At 45.1% G+C, this 18,740-nt stretch overlaps 1 protein-coding gene across 1 annotated transcript in view; it reads left to right on the forward strand.

Annotated features, from left to right (window-relative positions):
- Positions 1-6,244: 6,244 nt before the first annotated feature.
- PRKAR2A (protein kinase cAMP-dependent type II regulatory subunit alpha) overlaps positions 6,245-18,740 on the forward strand; it is a 111,162-nt gene continuing 98,666 nt past the window's right edge. The window contains exon 1 of the mRNA XM_077858919.1: positions 6,245-6,725. Coding sequence (XP_077715045.1) covers positions 6,473-6,725 — 253 coding nt within the window. The 5' untranslated portion in view covers positions 6,245-6,472. The remainder of the gene's footprint in view (positions 6,726-18,740) is intronic.

Consider the following 18,740-nt stretch of genomic DNA (forward strand, 5'->3'; position numbering starts at 1 on the left):
GAGAGAGAGGCAGAGACACAGGCAGAGGGAGAAGCAGACTCCATGCAGGAAGCCCAACGTGGGACTCGATTCCGGGATTCCGGGATCAAGCCCTGAGCTGAAGGCAGACACTCAACTGCTGAGCCACAAAGGCGTCCCAATCTTGACATTTCATATGGGTTTTGGGGTCACTGTGATCTGATGTCACCAGCAGGGCTTTGCTAATAATTAGGCTATCGATGATGCCCAGGTGCATCCAGGGGAGGTAAGGGAGACAAGTTAATTTGTCCTTATCTGGTAGGTGGTGAGGCTCCTGAAGCTGGGCTTTTCTGGCATTGTCCCAACTGGCAGTCACAGTTACTTTTGCTGGTGCTTCTCACATTGCTGCAGCTGTGCAGAGACACTTGGACTTTGGCTTTAGAGCCACACTTTGTATAAAGGGGTGAGGGGACAGGGACCCACTCCCATGTGGATGTGGGTGTGGCCAGTCTGACAGGAAGCTGAAGATTTGGGGGTTTAAGGAAGGATACTTTATTCCTGGGAAGATATTTTTGGATGACCAGATAGGAATTATGATAAAAAAATAACAATAAAATAAAAACATTGTTTAGAGATGAAAATTTTGTGCCCTCTGTTAGGAAGATTAATTCAGTGTTATGCCTGCCCCCTCATGCTGAGGATTTAATCTCTCACTGGTTTGGAGAAGGCCACATGCATGTTTCTTGAAGCTCTTCTTGGCAGCACCCTGTCTCTGAGACAGTCCTACAACCTCAGCCTTTGCCTGGAAGCCCCTGTGAAGTGCATTTGCATTCCAGCCAAATGACAGCCATTCCCATGGCTCAGGATGACTTTCACAGTCCATGCTTCTGGATAATTTGCCCTTTGAAACAGCTTCCATTTTAAAATGGAATGTATGGGTTCCTTGGTGTTAGTGGTAGTAGATATTTCTATTCCTTTGGTTGTTCAATAGGTGCTAAATCAAATAGGGAAGCCCTGGAAGACATATCTGTGAAGGGAGCAGAGCAGATGGTGAGGAACTCCCTCCTGGCTGGCACTTCCTTTTTATGATGCACTTTGAAATGCCACCTGTTCCTGATAGATCTCTTTTCTCCCTGGTGGGGGTAAGGGTGTAGGGAAAGACCAGGGCCCTCCTCAGCAACTTCTCTGTCACGGACAGCATTAAGCAGAAGCCAGACAGCAAGTGTTAAAACAACCAGCCAGTGATAAGGCCTCACCCAGGCACAAAGGAGAGTATAACTGGGTCAAAGGTGAGGGGCAAACAGTGGGATATTGCAACAAGCCTATTAGAAGCTTCAGTGCCATTTCTGCTAAAAGGTTGTAACATCTCCACCCACAGTTCTTTCCCTACAGTTCTTTTTTTTTTTTTAAGATTTTATTTATTTATTCATGAGAGACACACATACACACAGAGACACAGAAACATAGGCAAAGGGAGAAGCAGGCTCCATGCAGGGAGCCCAATGTGGGACTTGATCCCGGGACTCCAGGATCACATCCTGGGCCAAAGGGAGGGGCTAAACCGCTGAGCCACCCAGGGATCCCCTCCCTACAGTTTTTTTGAGGCTGGAATCCCCTATGGCTTTTCTAACCTTTCCATGGGTTCTGTCTTATTTCTTTATTCCCATAAAACTCAATATATAGTGGGCAGGGGTTTTCACCCCCACTTTCAGATGTGATAGCCAACTCTCAAACAGGGTAAGCTGATCTGCCAAGATCACTGACAGATTGATAATAGTGTGCAGAAAATAGAGTGATGTCTGGGTGTCCATAGGCCTGAAGAAAGGTTCATGATGCTATCAGAGGCTGTCCTGGGGCTGCTTGACCCAAGCTCCAGGAGGCCTGTACGTACTACAGGGTCAAAGCCCGGCAACTGGCCTCACAGGTACCACACAGAGTCCCAACAAGCTCTGGGAGAGCCCCAGGGTCAGGTATTCCCTCAGCACTCTCTTCTGCTTTCTCTGCTCTAGTGAGCATATAAGCCTGTGGCTCTCCAGCCAGGCTCTCCCTTGCTTCCCAGGTTCTGTCCTTGCCTTGAGGGGTCTGCCAGGCAGACCCAAGGTCCACTGAAGAATCTGACACTTTCTTGGGACACAGTGTTCTGGGAGGGGTGGTTCACAGGTGCAGAAACAGGTGGTCTGGGAATTAACTGCTCCCTGGGTCATAGATGCTTGTTAAAATAGAGCAGTCTTCCTAGACCAAAGGCAGTAGCCACATGAGGGAAGCTGAAGGACAGCTCTATAATAGAGGCTGAAGGACAGCTTGGGTGATGACAGAGAAAACATAGCCTACTTCCCCAAGCCTTCCTGTCCAAGAGGCTCATAAACACTTCTAAGGCAAAACGGAAACTGATAATGGTAGATACTAAATGAGCTGGGAAGACTGGACCAGAGGGGCCGGCACGTGGGGTGGTCAGATGACTAACAGGTTCCAGGAGAAGGTAGGCGATTGGAGTGGCTTAGAGATACCCTTTGGGCAGAGGAGAGAGGTATTGCTGCTGGGGCTAAGTCCACTCCCCCACCCCCAGTAAGCAGAGGGTATCAGAGGGCAGAAGGTGTGTATAAACTGGGAAATCTGGGCCAAGAACAGGCTGCCAGAGGAGTCGGGAATTTGAGTGGTTCCTTTCTTCCTGGAAAGAGAAAAAAGAGAATTGAGAATTGGCCCCATTGTGTTTATGTATGCCTGTGGTTGGTGATGTGGCAGTCTGTACAAGATTTGACTGCCTGCTGGGTAGTGACTCCTAGGCCTGGCTTGGAGTTGAGCACCTGTCAGTGCTCTGGGACCTCCTCTTCTCTGCCACAGTCTCTATATTTCTCTGGCTTTTCAGGGTCTCTGCTTTTGGCTTTTTCACCCACCATCACTGTTGGCAGCTATTTCCTGGTTACCTGCTGCCTGTGGGTTTGGTTGCCATGGTAACCTCCAGTGGTGTAGTTGGACAGGCTTGAATGAAGGCAGTCGGGAGGGTAAGGGTAGAAGAGGCAGGATTCAGGGCCCTGGTATTTCTCTTTTGCTCTAAGGCACTCTTCTTTGGCCAGCTCAACTGGGCATTCATGAAGGCCCTTGGGACTCCACTTGCAACAGAAGGGCATCCCAGAAGGGGCAGAGATGGATCCTTACTCTTGGACCAGATGCTAGGGAAGGGAGCCACATAGGGCCTGGACAATTTTATTTTAGGCTGGTCTGTGGAAACAGGTAAGGAATAGCTATGGGGTTCGTGATTTCTGTGGCTCTCATTTCCTCCATGTCCAAAGATGCCCTTTGAATGTCATGTTTGCTCGATGGATGGATGGCCAAGCTATCAAGCAATTGATAGCAAACCAGCCTACTCCTGGCAGAGGCTGATGGAGGTTCCTTAGAGTGACTGGGAGAACCTACCCACACCCAGCTCTGTCATCAGCCCTGGAGTAGTCTTTATCTTTTTTTTTTTTTTAAGATTTTTATTTATTTATTAGATACAGGGGGAGAGAGAGAGAGAGAGAGAGAGAGAGAGAGAGAGGCAGAGGGAGAGGCAGTCTCCATGCAGGGAGCCTGACGTGGGACTCAATCCTGGGTCTCCAGGATCACACCCTGGGCCGAAGGCAGCGCCAAACCGCTGAGCCACCGGGGCTGCCCTATCTTTTTTTTTTTTTAAGATTTTATTTTTTCACCCATGAGAGAGACACAGAGAGAGAGAGAGAGAGGTAGAGACACAGGCAGAGAGAGGGAGAAGCAGGTTCCACGCAGGGAGCCCAATACGGGACTCAATCCCGGGTCTCCAGGATCACACCCTGGGCTGCATGCGGTTCTAAACTGCTGAGCCACTGGGGCTTCCCACCTTCCTCTATCTTATTTTGTGATTGAGGTCAGAGTCCTAACTGTACAGGCACCTGTCCCCCTTTAAAACATATAAAATCTGAATATAGAATATATTCTATATAGAATATAGAAATTGCTGAATATAGAAATTTCTGAATATAGAAATTGCTATTCTATAAAATAGAATGAGCAAACTAGGGAGTGGAGTTGTGAATTTGCCTTTCCAAAGGTTCGGTTTGTAGGATTATTTGAAGCAGGTATGGTGGTGCAGTGGGAGTGACATGCAGGTTTTCTGAGTATGGGCTGACTCCTGGAACACTTGGAAGGGTCGATCTACTGAAGAGCAGAGGAGAGTTGACGAACCCTGCCCTGTTAGCCTCTTACTGCCCATCTTAGTGAAGTGTTCATAGGCTGAGATTAAAAAAAATGCAGCTTTATTTTTTTAAAGTTTTATTTATTCGGGGATCCCTGGGTGGCTCAGCAGAGAGGCAGAGACACAGGCAGAGGAAGAAGCAAGCTCCCTGTGGGGAGCCCAATGTGGGACTCAATCCCAGGACCTCAGGATCATGACCTGAGCCAATGGCAGATGCTTAACCACTGAGCCATCCAGGTGTCCAGAAACACAGCTTTAAAGAAAAGGACTCAATCCTGAGACAGGGGTCAGGAGAGCAGTTTCACTGACTCTGCTTCCTGTGTGGAAGCATTCATTTATTCATTCAGTAAACCTTCCCCAAGAATGTATAGTAAGGACCCAGCAGGAATCAAGGGACACTGTCCTTCCTCTCACAAAGTAAATCGTGCATGACTCCTCCCAGAGGTCAAGGCACTTGTCCAGGGAGACACTGCTGTTTGAAATCACAGTGTCTGGCCTAGAGCATGGATGGTTTCTGTACCAGTGGGGTTTGGTTGCTCCTGTTTCCAGAAACTAAGCTCCCAGCAGCACTGAACTCCTGGGTGTGTGCCAAACCAATATGAGAGGTCTTAGTGCTGATTTTAATTAATAGTGGGTAATTACCAGGTGGAGCTTAACCGTCCCAAATGCCTTGGAGGTTCCCGAGCCTACAGCTCGCCACTTCTGTCTGGGCCCAGCAAGGAGAGGTCGGGTTCTGTCCTATGCCCACTGGGCCTTTCACCAGCACTCTGACTCAGGACAATCGCCTTTTTCTATTCCCTTCTGATCTGGTCTAGGTGAAGGGAACAACTTGGGAAATGGTCTAGCCTCTCCAATTCACCTATGCCCACTCCGTAGCGGTAAAGGATAACAGTGCCTTGTGGTCTGCTCACCTCCACCAAACAGTGGGCCCAGGGTGGAGTGTGGGAAGAGAAGAGGTGTGCAGAATCCTGGTGGGAGTGCTCAAAAGCAGGAACAGACTCACAGGTGGTTTCTGCTCTGGGCCTTATACCAGTTTCTCGGGAACCTCCAAGGCATTTGGGACGGTTTGGGACGCCTGTCCTCGCGGCTGTCGCCGGCATGAGCCACATCCAGATCCTGCCGGGGCTCACGGAGCTGCTGCAGGGCTACACGGTTGAGGTGCTGCGGCAGCAGCCGCCCGACCTGGTCGACTTCGCGGTGGACTACTTCACCCGCCTGTGCGAGGCCCGCCTGCAAGCCTCCAGCCCGCCCGCCGCCCCTCCTTCCGGCTCCCAGGGGCTGGAGCCCAGCCCTGGCCTGGTCGCCGACGCCAAGGCGGACAGCGAGTCGGAGGACGACGAGGACCTGGATGGTAGGCGGCGGGCTGGGTCACTGTTTGGCCCAGTGACTCTTCCAGGCTTCTTTCTCTGCCTGTGGCTCCCAAATTGCTACATCATTGAAACTCCTACTATCTACCAGGCCTAACCCGTTTGACATATCACAGGCCCCCTGCCAGACTTCTGAGGGTCCTATTGTTCTGCCACCATTCCACCCCGTGAGCCTCTGCTCTTGCTGTCCTCTATGGTCAGATGGCTTTCCTCAAGATTTTCCTGTAGTAGCGTCCTGTCCAGGCCTCGGAGTCAGCCTGAATGTCACCCCCTTAAGTGGGCCCTCTCGCTCTCCACCGCAGCCAGAACCGCACTGAGGTTGCAATGTGTGTGCCAGGCGTCTGGCTATCTGGCTCTAGGCTGTGTCCCTGGAGCCTACCCAGTGCTGGCAAACAGGTGGCTCTTAGCGAGTACTGAAATCGAAACAAGTGAAAGGTTTTTGGGACTAGGTGGGAAGCTCTGACGACTCCCTTTAGCGGGGAAAGCACTCACTCCACGACTCGACCCGGGACTGCACGGGGCCTGCGGGCGGCCCGGTGGCGCACGCGCACTGGGGGCCGGCGGTCGGCGGGAGCGCGCACGCCCGCGGTCGCGTGCGTCACAACCCGGGCTCCTGCCCCGCGCGTCCCGCCTGCCCGCTGGTCGGTCTCCGCGGCGGCGGCGGCGGCGGCGGCGGCGGCGGCGGCGGCGGCGGCGGCGGCGGCGGCGGCGGCGGCTGCCCAGTGACAGCGGCGGCGGCACCAGGCCGGCCGTAGTAGCTTAGTGTCGTGCGGCCCGGAAACGCACACCCGGCGGAAGGGCGGCGCGGCACGAGGAAGGCCAGAGCCGGGTCGCGCGGGAGGAGACCTCGCGGGCGCCGCGCGAAAGGCCGGCGTGAGGGAGCGCGGAGGCAGTGGCCGCCGGCGGCCGGGACCCGCCTGTCCTCGCGGCTGTCGCCGGCATGAGCCACATCCAGATCCCGCCGGGGCTCACGGAGCTGCTGCAGGGCTACACGGTTGAGGTGCTGCGGCAGCAGCCGCCCGACCTGGTCGACTTCGCGGTGGACTACTTCACCCGCCTGCGCGAGGCCCGCCTGCAAGCCTCCAGCCCGCCCGCCGCCCCTCCTTCCGGCTCCCAGGGGCTGGAGCCCAGCCCTGGCCTGGTCGCCGACGCCAAGGCGGACAGCGAGTCGGAGGACGACGAGGACCTGGATGGTAGGCGGCGGGCTGGGTCGACGTTCGCGGTGGGGGGGCGGGGGGCGGGGGGCGGTGCAGGGGTCTCCAGGGGTCTGGAGGGGCTGCGGGGGCCGACCACACGGGGCCGGGACCTTGGAGCTCTCTGGCGGAGTTTGTCGGGCTTCCCCGAGCCGCAGGCGTGAGCCCCGCGTGCGCCGCCTCCCCGCTGAGCTCGGCGGCCCTCCGAGCCCTGGAGCGCACCGAGGGAGTTGTCAGATTGAGCCTGGGAGAAAACGTGCGCGCCTTCGGCCCGCGTGGTGGCGCGGAGCCCACGTCGGCCTCGCTTCTGCTGGGGACCCTTCGCTCGGTTCGGTTCCGAAGACAAGGACGCTCACATCCACCGGCTCGTCTTTAATAACCAGGACGGTAACTTTGTTTGGGAATCGTTCATTTCGTGGAAAGTTGTGGCGAAAACTTTAAGCATAGGCAAAAGTAGAGAGAGAGAGAGAGAGAGAGAGAAGGTGAACTGCACCCCTCCCGATGCCATCATCCACATTCAACAGTTTATCCGGCACAAATGTTTCATCTCTCCTTTTTTTCCTTTGCCTTGCTGAAGTATTTTAAAGCAGATCCCAATCAGTCATTTCACCTCTGCATAACTGGATTTCTTAAAATATTCTTAGTATTTTTTAGAATTTCTTAAAATATATGTATTTCAGCTTCGCTAAAACGATTGGGTCAAATTTGGTGAGGGTAAACAGTAACTTGTTTGACCCGTAGTTTATCCTGTTTAGGGTGCAGGGAGAAAGACAAGTTAACACTTTTTACATCAGATTTAAGCAAGGTTGTCAAAAACCAATTCCATTTTCCTTGGTTGCTTCAACATAGGCTTTGTCAATTTAACAATAGAATTACCCTACATTTGAATCTCCGAAATTTAAGGAAGAAAACAGAGACGTAGTTAGAGGCTTAGTGTTATTAGAGTATGCTGGAAAAAAAAAAAAAAACCAGAGTAGTTCTGAGTTGAATCCACATTCAGGTCACACCAGCAAGGAGTTAATTATTGGTCATTGCTGTTGGAATTTGTAAGCTTCAGTGTTGTGGACACCTTCCCATAGTTTATTTACTATTAAGAGTAGAAATGGTTCTTCAGTGTTTCTTTGACTTTTTACATGTTAAACTACGAGATTTCACCTTAAGCCTAGAACCAAATTGTTATTTCCCAAATCTCTTCCACAGATTTAATTTCCGGCTAAGCCAATTGATTAAACCTATTTGATTTCAGATACACTTATCTTTAAAATGGGGACAGTGACAATGATCTCCCAGGGATAAATGCCTTTAAAAGTTTTATTTCGGGAGGGACTCCTACATTCGTTTCACTGTCATAGCCATAAAAAGCAAAGCTGTAACCTGCTTTGTAAAATTTTTATGTACACAGATTAGTATTTTAGAAATTAGTTCCAGATGAGTAAAATGGAGTTTACAGGTTTTGTGTTGTGTCCGCGTTCTTTGTCATCTTTAGTATCTTTAGTTTTCAAAATTGAGTTGATTTAAATCTTTGTAACCCTGTGCTTTATTTTATTGGCATGTAAATATTTGTTGTTTATATCTCTAATGTGGCTGTGCTACGTATAATTATAGAAATCAACACAAGGTGAACTTCTATTTACAGATAATAGACTAAAAATACATTGCGCACAGTGAGATACCACTTCACACCCATGAGGATGCCTATTAACGAGAAACAAATTGCAAGTGTTGGTGAGAATGTAGAGAACTGGGAGCCTTTGTTCATTGCTGGTGGGAATGTAAAATGGTCTAGCTGCTGTGGAAAAAGTTTGGTGGTTCCTCAAAAAGTTAAACATAGAATTACCATATGATCAAGCGATTTCACTGCTATGTGTATATCCCAAAGAATTGAAAGCAGAGAGTCAAACATAGAGTTATATGCAGGTGTTCATTGCAGCATTATTCATAATAGCCAAAAGGTAGAAACAACCCGTATCCCACTAGCAGATAATGGTTAAATTGTGGCATATACATTCTATGAAATAATTCATCCTTTAAAAGAAATGAAATTTTAATATATGCTACAACATGGATGAGCCACAAACACATTATGCTAGTGCAATATGCCAGACACCAAAACACAAATATTCTCTGATTCTGCTTATATGAGGTATCCAGAATAGGTAAATTCATAGAGATGGAAAGTAGGATAGAGGTTAACTGGAGTTGGTGATGAGATGTTACTGTTTAATGGGTATAGAGTTTCTGTTTGGGATGATAAAAAAGTTCTGAAATTGAATAGGAGTGATGGTTGCACAACACTGTGGATGTACTTAATGCCATGAGTTGTACACTTAAATGGTTAAAGTGGCAGGTTTTTTGTTAAGTATATTTTATCACAATTTTTAAAAAGACCAGAAAAGAAATACATTACATATCCAGTGATTAGGAACATTAAGGTAATAAGCCCACAGTACCTAAAATAAGAACTAGCATATGTAGAGTTGGATCTGTGTATAGCAAAGGAGATTTTCTTTAGTATGGCTAACCATCGGTTCAGTTTATAAAGTTGTATGCTATTTGAAACACAAAAAAGTTATTAGCTGTCATTGGTTTGTTCTAATAACAGTGTTTTGATGTCAGACAGCACACCAACTATGAAATATTGTAATGAGTATTTAACTCTTGGGAAAGCCTGAAGACTTCAGACTTATTAATAAGTTACTATGACGGCATCCTCATGAGAACAATAAATTGACAACATCCAGACTGATTTACTCTGTACTTAACCATAAAACACTTACGCTTGTGGGTCTCCTGGTGTGTATATTTACTTGGTTATATATATACATATATATATACACATATATACACACATATATATACACACACGCACACACACACATATGTGTATATATATTCAAGTACTATGTTACTCACCCATTTAGAGTTTATAATTCAGTGGTTTTATTCACAAATATGTGCAGCCATCACCACAGTTTTAGAACAATCAATTTTCATCACTCCAAAAAGACCTCATACACTAGCCATCAATGCCAACACCTCCACTCCCCTCTAATGTGTTTTCTGTCTATGGATTTGCCTGTTGTGCACAATTCATATAAACAGAATCATAGAGTATATGGTCTTTTGCTCCTGGCTTCTTTTGGTTAGCATGTTTTCAAAGTTCATCAATATTATAGCATATATTATTAATATGTTTCTTCTTTTTATTGCTGAATACTATTCTGTTGTATGGCTGTACCAGATTTTGTTTATCCAGTCATTAGTTGATGGGCATTTAGGTTGTTTTTACTTTTTAGCTATTATGAGTAATGTTGCTATGAATATTCATGTATACAAGTTTTCATGTGGACATGTTTTCATTTCTCTTTGGTATATATACCCGGGAGTAGAATTGTTTGGCCATGTGGTTAACCTTAACCTCTGTGTTTAACCTTTTGAAGAATTGCCAGATTGTTTTCCAAAAGTGGCTACACCATTTCACATTCTAACCAGCAGTGTGTTAAGGGTTCTAGGGGCACCTAGCTGGCTCAGTTAGTTAAGCATCTGACTCTTTTTTTTTTTTTTTTAAGGATTTTATTTATTTATTCATGAGAGACACAGAGAGAGGGGCAGAAACATAGGCAGAGGGAGAAGCAGACTCTGCGAGGAGCCTGATGCAGGACTTGATCCCAGGACTCTGGGACCATGACCTGAGTCAAAGGCAGACACTCAACTGCTGAGCCACCCAGGTGTCCCTGGTGGATTCTTTAGGAATTTTCCCTAGCATTTTTTACTGCACAGTGTATACCTCTTAACACAGGAGTTGGTGCAAACAACACTAGCAGAACTTTTTTGAAATTGCTTAATAATAATATTCCTGAAGATTTTTAATAAATATCTCTGCATATCTGGATCTCTTAGCAGGATTTGGACACTGTTTGAACCACCTTCTCCTGAAGTTCCTCTCCCTCTTGGCATTTGTGTCTTCATTCCCCTGGCTCTCCATCCACTACTTGGCCTCTTCTCTGCCCTTTAAATGATAGTTCATGATCTCCAGAATTTAGTTTGTTACCATTTCTGCTTTAGTGAGCAACTCTCTTCCTGAGCATTTTTACTGCCTTGAACGAGGACTTTCATAATCAAAATTATAGCTTCAGTATTCTCTGCTGATACACATTCCTGTTCATGCTCATTTTGCTAGCTGGTCATCTCTCATTCATCTCTCAAACTCCTATGCCTAAAATGGATGTAATTAATTTTTTGTTTCACTGCTATTTCCTCTAATTTTTTAAGCAATAAACCTAGGAATCAGTCTTTCTCTGTCTCACTCTCTCATTTTATTCTCTGGGCTCTCTTATCTTGTCCTTCCCCACTGTCCCTGTCTTGGGATTGACTTTTATTGCTTCTCAGCCATATGCAGCTGAGCATCTATAGGCCTCCCACTTATCTCTCCTCCACCCCATCCATTCTCTACACAATCATCAGAATCACCTTTCTGCCACCACCCCCCTTTTTAAATTGTGGTAAAATATACATAATGTAAAATTTACCATTTTAACCTTATTTTTTAAAATATTTTATTTTTAAGTAATTTCTTCTTATTATTATTATTTTTATTATTTTTTAAGTAATTTCTATCCCCAGTGAGGGGCTCAGATTTTACAACCCTGAGATCAAGAGTTGCATGCTCCACCAACTGAGCCAGCCAGGTGTCCCCCATTTTAACCATTTCAAGTATACAATTTACTGGCTTTTTTTTTTTTTTTTTAAGATTTTATTTATTCATTCATGAGAAACACAGGGAAAGAGAGAAGCAGAGACACAGCCAGAGGGAGGAGGATGTGTCATCCTCCTCCCTCTATGCAGGGAGTCCTATGTGGGACTCAATCCCGGGTCTCCAGGATCACACCCTGGGCCAAAGGCGGCGCTAAACCTCTGAGCCACCCGGGCTGCCCCTTCAGTGGCATTTATAACCACTTTGTTTTCTTTCTTTTTAAAATTAAATCTAATTTTTTATTTAAATTCATATTGGCACCTGAGTGGTTCAGTGGTTGGGCGTCTGCCTTTGGCTCAGGGCATGGTCCTGGTCCCGGGATCAAATACCACATTGGGCTCCTTGTGAGGTCCCTGCTTCTCCCTCTGCCTGTGTTTCTGCCTCTGTGTATCTCTCATGAATAAATAAAATCTTAAAGATAAATTCATTTACCAGCACATCATTAGTTTCAGATATAGTTTTCAATAATTCATCAATTGTGTATAACACCCAGTGCTCATCATATCATGTGCCCTTCTGAATGCCAATCACCTGGTTATCCCTTCCCCCCATCTTTTTTTCTTTTTTAAAGTAAGCTCTAAGCCCAACATGGGGCTTGAACTCACAACCGCAAGATCAAGAGTCAATATGAATTTTGTGATCAGTTTTTTCATTTCTGTAAGAAAGCCTGTTTTCTTAATGTTATCATCAGAGTGTTTGTGAACTTATACGGCTACAACTAATTTTTGTGTGTTGATCTTATGCCCTGCAACCTGTGGATTCTTTAAAATAATCTGAATAGTTTTATTTGTTCCTTTTCAATCTGCTTTTTATTTGTCTCTCTTGCCTAATTGCTGTGACTAGGACTTTCAGTACTATGCTGAATAGAGATGACTCAAGTGGGCATCCTTGGGGCACCTGGATGGCTCAGTTGGTTAAATGTCTACTTGCAGCTCAGGTATTAATCCTGGGGTCCTGGGATGGAGCCTCATGTCTGGCTCCCTGCTCAGCAGGAAGTCTGCTTCTCCCTTTCCCTCTCCCTCACTTATGCGTGCATACTTGCCTGTGCACACTCTCCTTCTGTCTCTCACAAATTAATAAAATCTTCAAAAAGAATAAAGTGTGTATCCTTGTCTTCTTCCTGATCTGGGGGGAAAGTTTTCAGTCATTTATTGTTGAGTAAGATGTTATTTGAGGGTTTTTTAAAAAATTCTCTTCACTATGTTGAGGAAATTCCCTTTTAAGAAATATTTTAAAAATTTTTATTTATTTGAGAGAGCAAGAGAGAGAGAGCAAGTGAGCACAAGCAGGGTGGAAAGAGGTAGAAGGAGAAGCAGATACTCCCCACTGAGTAGGGAGCTGGACGTGAAGCTCCATCCTAGGACCCTGAGATCCTGAGCTGAAGGCACAGACTTAACTGATTGAGCCACCCATGTGCCCTGAGGAAATTCCCTTTAATTCCTGGTTGTTGAGTGATCTTATCATGAAAGGGTGTTGGATTTTGTCAGATGCTTTTTGTGCATCAATTGAAATGATCATGTGACTTTTTCCCTTCATTCTTTTTTTTTTTTTTCCTTCATTCTTTTAATGTGGCATATTATACCAATTGATTTTTGCATGTTGAACCACTCTTGCATTCTCGGGATAAATCCCACTCAGTCATGGTGTAAGGTATAATCCTTTTAATATGTTGCTGGATGTGGTTTGCTGGTATTTTGTTGTCATGAATTTTTGCTGCATTTTGTAAATCAAGTGAGTGTATATGTGTGTATATATATATTTATTTATAAAAGCTTTATATATTTATTCATGAGAGACACACAGAGGAAGAGACATAGGCAGAGGCAGAAGCAGAAGCAGGCTCCCTGTGAGGAGCCTGATGTGGGACTCGATCCCAGGATTCCGGGATCACACCCTGAGCCAAAGGCAGATGCTCAACCACTGAGCCACCCAGGTGCCCCTCAAGTGAATATATTATACTCATTTTCCTTTTAGGTTGTTTCCAGATGTTTGCTTGTATGAACTTTTTTATGTATGTGGGCTTTTAAGAAAACAATTGATTATTTTTTATTTTCTTCTTAAGATTTTATTTTTTTTATTTGAGAGAGAGAGAGCAAGAGAGCAAGTGAGAGAACACAAGTAGTGAGAGCTGCAGAGGGAGAGAGGGAAGTAGGCTCCTTGATGAGCAGGGTACCCGACCCAGAACCCAGGGACCTAGAACCCAGGGATCATGATGTGAGTGGAAGGCAGACACTTAGCTGATTGATCCACCCAGGCACCCCAACAATTGATAATATATGAAAGTAGTTAATTTAGGGACACCTGGGTGGCTCAGCGGTTGGGTGGCTGCCTTTGGCTCAGGTCATGATCCTGGGATCTGGGATCGAGTCCTGCATCCAGTTCTTGCAAAGAGCCTGCTTCTTCCTCTCCCTATGTCTCTGCCTCCCTCTGTGTGTGTCTCTCATGAATAAATAAATAAATCTTTTTTTTAAAGTCGTTAATTGAAGTATCTCCAAGTGGTGACTTCAACCTCGATTCCTGGCTCAATGCTGATAGAAGTAATTTGTTCAGCAATCTCAGAACTGTGCAAGTCAGTGAGTTGCTTGTGAATTTTGTCTGAAAAAGATCCCAAGTCTTAGTACCTTCACCAAAAGGAGTTTGTTTGTTTTTTGGGGGGTGGGTAGGGGTAGAGGCAGAGGGAGAGAGAAAATTTTAAGCAAGCTCTACACCCATTGTAGAGCCCAACATGGGGCTTGATCTCACAACCCTGAGGTCATGACCTGAGTCCAAGTCAAGACCTGGACATAACCGACTGAGCCACCCAGGCACCTCAAGGGGTTTTCTAGGTAGTGGTTCTCAGAGTCTTGTTAGGTACCTGAACTAGTCCTTCCATTTTGAGATTCTCTTCCTTTACTTTTATGTTAAGGCCAGTTAGGGTAATTCTAGTTTGGTGAATTGCCACCTCTGGTTCCAGGCATGATTTTCTGTTATATTTAAGAGCCATGGATGCAGTTCAACTCCCTGACAGAATTTGTTCCTCGGAGAGAGCCAATAGCAGTGAGTCAAGAGTAGGAGCTGGCACCCCAAGCTCCACTGCAGCTGTGACTATGTCTTCCTCAAAGAGTACACAAGGCTTTTAAAAAAAATTAGCTTATTCTCTTGGAATATATTTTTAGAAATAGAATTACTAGGTCAAAATGTACTTTTTTTTGTTATTTAATATGACTATATAGTCATATACTTTTCAGAAGGATTGTGCTAATCAGTATACACAGTCACCAGCAACATATGTGAATACCAAATTTGTACATTTGAAAGCACAAGGTATTAAAATTCTTTAAAAAGTACTAGTTTTTGGGGCACCCCTGGTGGCGCAGCGGTTTAGTGCCGCCTGCAGCCTGGGGTCTGATCCTGGAGACCCAGGATCGAGTCCCGCGTCAGGCTCCCTGCATGGAGCCCGCTTCTCCCTCTGCCTGTGTCTCTGCCTCTCAGTCTCTCTCTCTCTCTCTGAATAAATAAATTAAGAAAAAAAAAAACTTATTAAAAAAAATAAAAAGTACTAGTTTTTGGAAAATTTCTCAATGTTTTAATTTCAATTTTATTCATTTTGGGAAGGTTGAACCTTTATCTAATGTCTGCTCACATTCAATGTAGGGTTTTTTTTTTTTTTTTAAGGTTTTTTTATTTTTTTATTTATTTATGATAGTCACAGAGAGAGAGAGAGAGGCAGAGACACAGGCAGAGGGAGAAGCAGGCTCCATGCACCGGGAGCCCGATGTGGGATTCGATCCCAGGTCTCCAGGATCGCGCCCTGGGCCAAAGGCAGGCGCCAAACCGCTGCGCCACCCAGGGATCCCTCAATGTAGGGTTGTATACATGAGATACTTATTTTGGTTGAGTTGATAAGAATTATTGACTCCTTGCCTTTGAAAGGTGCAGGAGAGAGGAAAGTCAGAGTTTACTCCTCACACTCCACCTGGGGTGATCTTGGTATTATACCTGGAATACTAGTTGGATAATGCTGTTAATAAATATACTAGGTAAAGTAAAGCTGTCATTCCTCTGCTCACAGCACTTTTTTTTTTTTTTTAAGATGTTATTTATTTATTCATGAGGGACTCAGAGAGAGGCAGAGACACAGGCAGAGGGAGAGGCAGGCTCCCCACAGAGAGCCCTATGTGGGACTTGATCACAGGACCCTAGGATCACACTCTGAGCTGAAGGCAGATGCTCAACCACTGAGCCACCCAGGCGTCCCTCACATAACTTTTTTTTTTTTTTCAAAGACTTTATTTATTTATTTGAGAGAGAGAGAGATCATGAGCAGAGGGAGTGAGAGAAACAGACTACCTGCTGAGCAGAGAGCCCAATGTGGGGCTCAATCCCAGGATCCTGGGATCATGACCTGAACTGAAGGCAGCTGTTTAACTAAGCGACCCAGGCACCCCTGCTCACAGCACTTCTAACACTACCTGAAGTTAGTGCAGACCACACTGGTTAGCTCAGTCCCACAAGATGGCCCCCCCTACTTCAAAGGCTAATCCCAAATCCCTGGCCTCCTATACTTCCAACTGACCATCTGTAAATTGGAGGTTTCTACACCCGCCTCCTGGAGTTTGATAATTTGCTAGGATGGCTCACACAACTGAGGAAAGTGCTTTACTTACTCTTCTTATTTTATTATAAAGGGTACAACTCAGGAACGACCAATGGAAGAGATGCATAGGGCAAGATAAGTTGAAGGGGCACAGAGCTTCTATGCCCTCTCTGAGTGTACCACTCTCGAAGCACCTCAGTGTGTTCAACCTGGAAGCTCTGAACCCATTTATGTAGAGTTTTTCTGGAACTTCTGTTATGTAGACACAACTGATTAAATCATTGGTCATTGGTAAAGAGCTCAATTCCCAGCTCTTTTCCCCTCCAGGGAACTTTCAAAGGGCTGAAAGTTCCAATTACCTGATTAGTTTCTCTGGTAACCAGCCCCCCATCTTTATTAGCATAAGCTTAGGTATGGTGGAAAGGGGCTTATTATGAATAACAAGACAGCCCTCACAAGAAACTTCAAGGGTTTGGGCAGCCTGGGTGGCTCAGCGGTTTAGTGCCTGCCTTCAGCTCAGGGCGTGATCCTGGAGACTCAGGATCGAGTCCCATGTCATGGAGCCTGTTTCTCTCTCTGCCTGTGTCTCTGTCTTCTCTCTCTGTATCTCTCGTGAATAAATAAATAAAGTCTTGGGAAAAAAAAAAAAGAAATTTCAAGGGTTTTATGAACTCTGTGCCAGGAACCAGGGCCAAAGACCAAACATATATTTCTTGTTATATCACAATATCACACTAAGAAATTTTAAAACCAGACTTTCTTCCTCCCCTTCTTCTCTTCTTCCCCTTCCTCTCCTGTCCCCTCCCCTTCCTTTGCCTTCTCTTCCTTCCCCTCCCCTTCCCTTTTTTAAAAAAATTTTTAAATTTTTAAATTTTATTAAGGGGATGACAGAGTTGGATCTATTGCATGAATTTGATAGGTTTGCAGGATGGCCAGGTAGAAATAGCCGTGATAATGACAGGCCTGGATCTGGGAGTCAGATCAAGGGTGGAAGGAAGATGTGGTATGGGAGTGGATGAGGCTATCCAGGTTGAAGAGAATAAGGCTGTGGGCATGATCCTGGGGACCAATGACATTCTGGGTTTAAAAAGTATGGGTAAATGCCAAGATTTAAGACTTAGGGTGGGGATGAGAGTAATCTCTGACCCTTTTTTTGTTCCCTCACTCTTTACATTCATCCTTTAGCAAGTTCTCTCTATGAAATATTGCCTCCAATTATTTACCTCCAATATTCTGGCTTTGATTCCATGTGTTTGATCAGACTGTTTAGTTTTTTCTTTCTCTTTTTGTAATTGAGATACAACACATAAAATTTACTTTTTTAAAGTGTACAATTCAGTGGTTTATAGTACATTCACAAAGTTGTGCCGTCATCACCACTGTATAATTCCAAAACATTTTCAATACCCCAAAAAGAGCCCCTGTACCCATTTTTAAAAAATATTTTATTTATTTATTCGAGAGAGAGGCAGAGACACAGACAGAAGGAGAAGCAGGCTCCATGCAGAGAACCTGACGTGGGACTCGATCCCAGGACTCAAGGATCAGGCCCTGGGCCAAAGGCAGGCGCTAAACCACTGAGCCACCCAGGGATCCCCCCCCCTTTTTTTTTTATTTTTTTCCTGTACCCATTTTTGTCACTCCTCATCCCTCCCTCTCTCTCTGGCAATCTATTTTCTGTATATGGAGTTTCTTATTCTGGACATTTCATATACATGGAATCACATGTGTTCTTTTGCTCCTGGTTTCTTTTACTTAGCATGATGTTTTCAAGGTTTATCCATATTGTACTATCAGTGCTTCATTCCCTTTTATGGCCAGGTGCTGTTCTATTATAGGAATATATTAGCTTCTGTTTATTCATCAAATTATCTATTTTGAGTTGCTTTAACTTTTTGACTGTGACAAATAATGCTACTGTGAACATTTGTGTTAAAATTTGTGTTAAAAAATTTGTGTTAAAATTTCACATTAACTTATTTCCTTCTCCAGTTTTATTGAGATTCATTTGATATATAACATTGTATTACTTTAAAGTATACAATGTGGGATCCCTGGGTGGCGCAGCGGTTTAGCGCCTGCCTTTGGCCTAGGGCGTGATCCTGGAGACCCGGGATCGAATCCCATGTCGGGCTCCCGGTGCATGGAGCCTGCTTCTCCCTCTGCCTATGTCTCTGCCTCTCTCTCTCTCTATGTGACTATCATAAATAAATAAAAATTTAAAAAAATAAAATAAAATAAAGTATACAATGTAATGATTTGATACATGACGTATTTTTTTTAAAGATTATTTATTTATTCATAGACAGAGAGAGAGAGAGAGAGAGAGAGAAAGGCAGAGACACAGGCAGAGAGAGAAGCAGGCACCATGCAGGGAGCCTGACGTGGGACTAGGTCCAGGGTCTCCAGGATCACGTCCTAGGTTGCAGGCGGCGCTAAACCGCTGCGCCACCAGGGCTGCCCAATACATGATGTATTGTGAAATGATTACCACAGTAAGTTTAGTTTACATCTATCAATCATCTCATAGTTAAAAGTTTTTTTTTACTTATGATGAGAACTTTTGAGATTTACTCTTTTAGCAACTTTCAGATATATATTATATATTATATATATTATATATTATATATTTACAATATATATATTGTAAACTGTTGTTACCATAATGTACATTACATACCCAAAT

Source organism: Canis aureus, chromosome 19 (genome assembly GCF_053574225.1).
Source record: "Canis aureus isolate CA01 chromosome 19, VMU_Caureus_v.1.0, whole genome shotgun sequence".
Classification (NCBI taxonomy): Eukaryota; Metazoa; Chordata; class Mammalia; order Carnivora; family Canidae; genus Canis; species Canis aureus.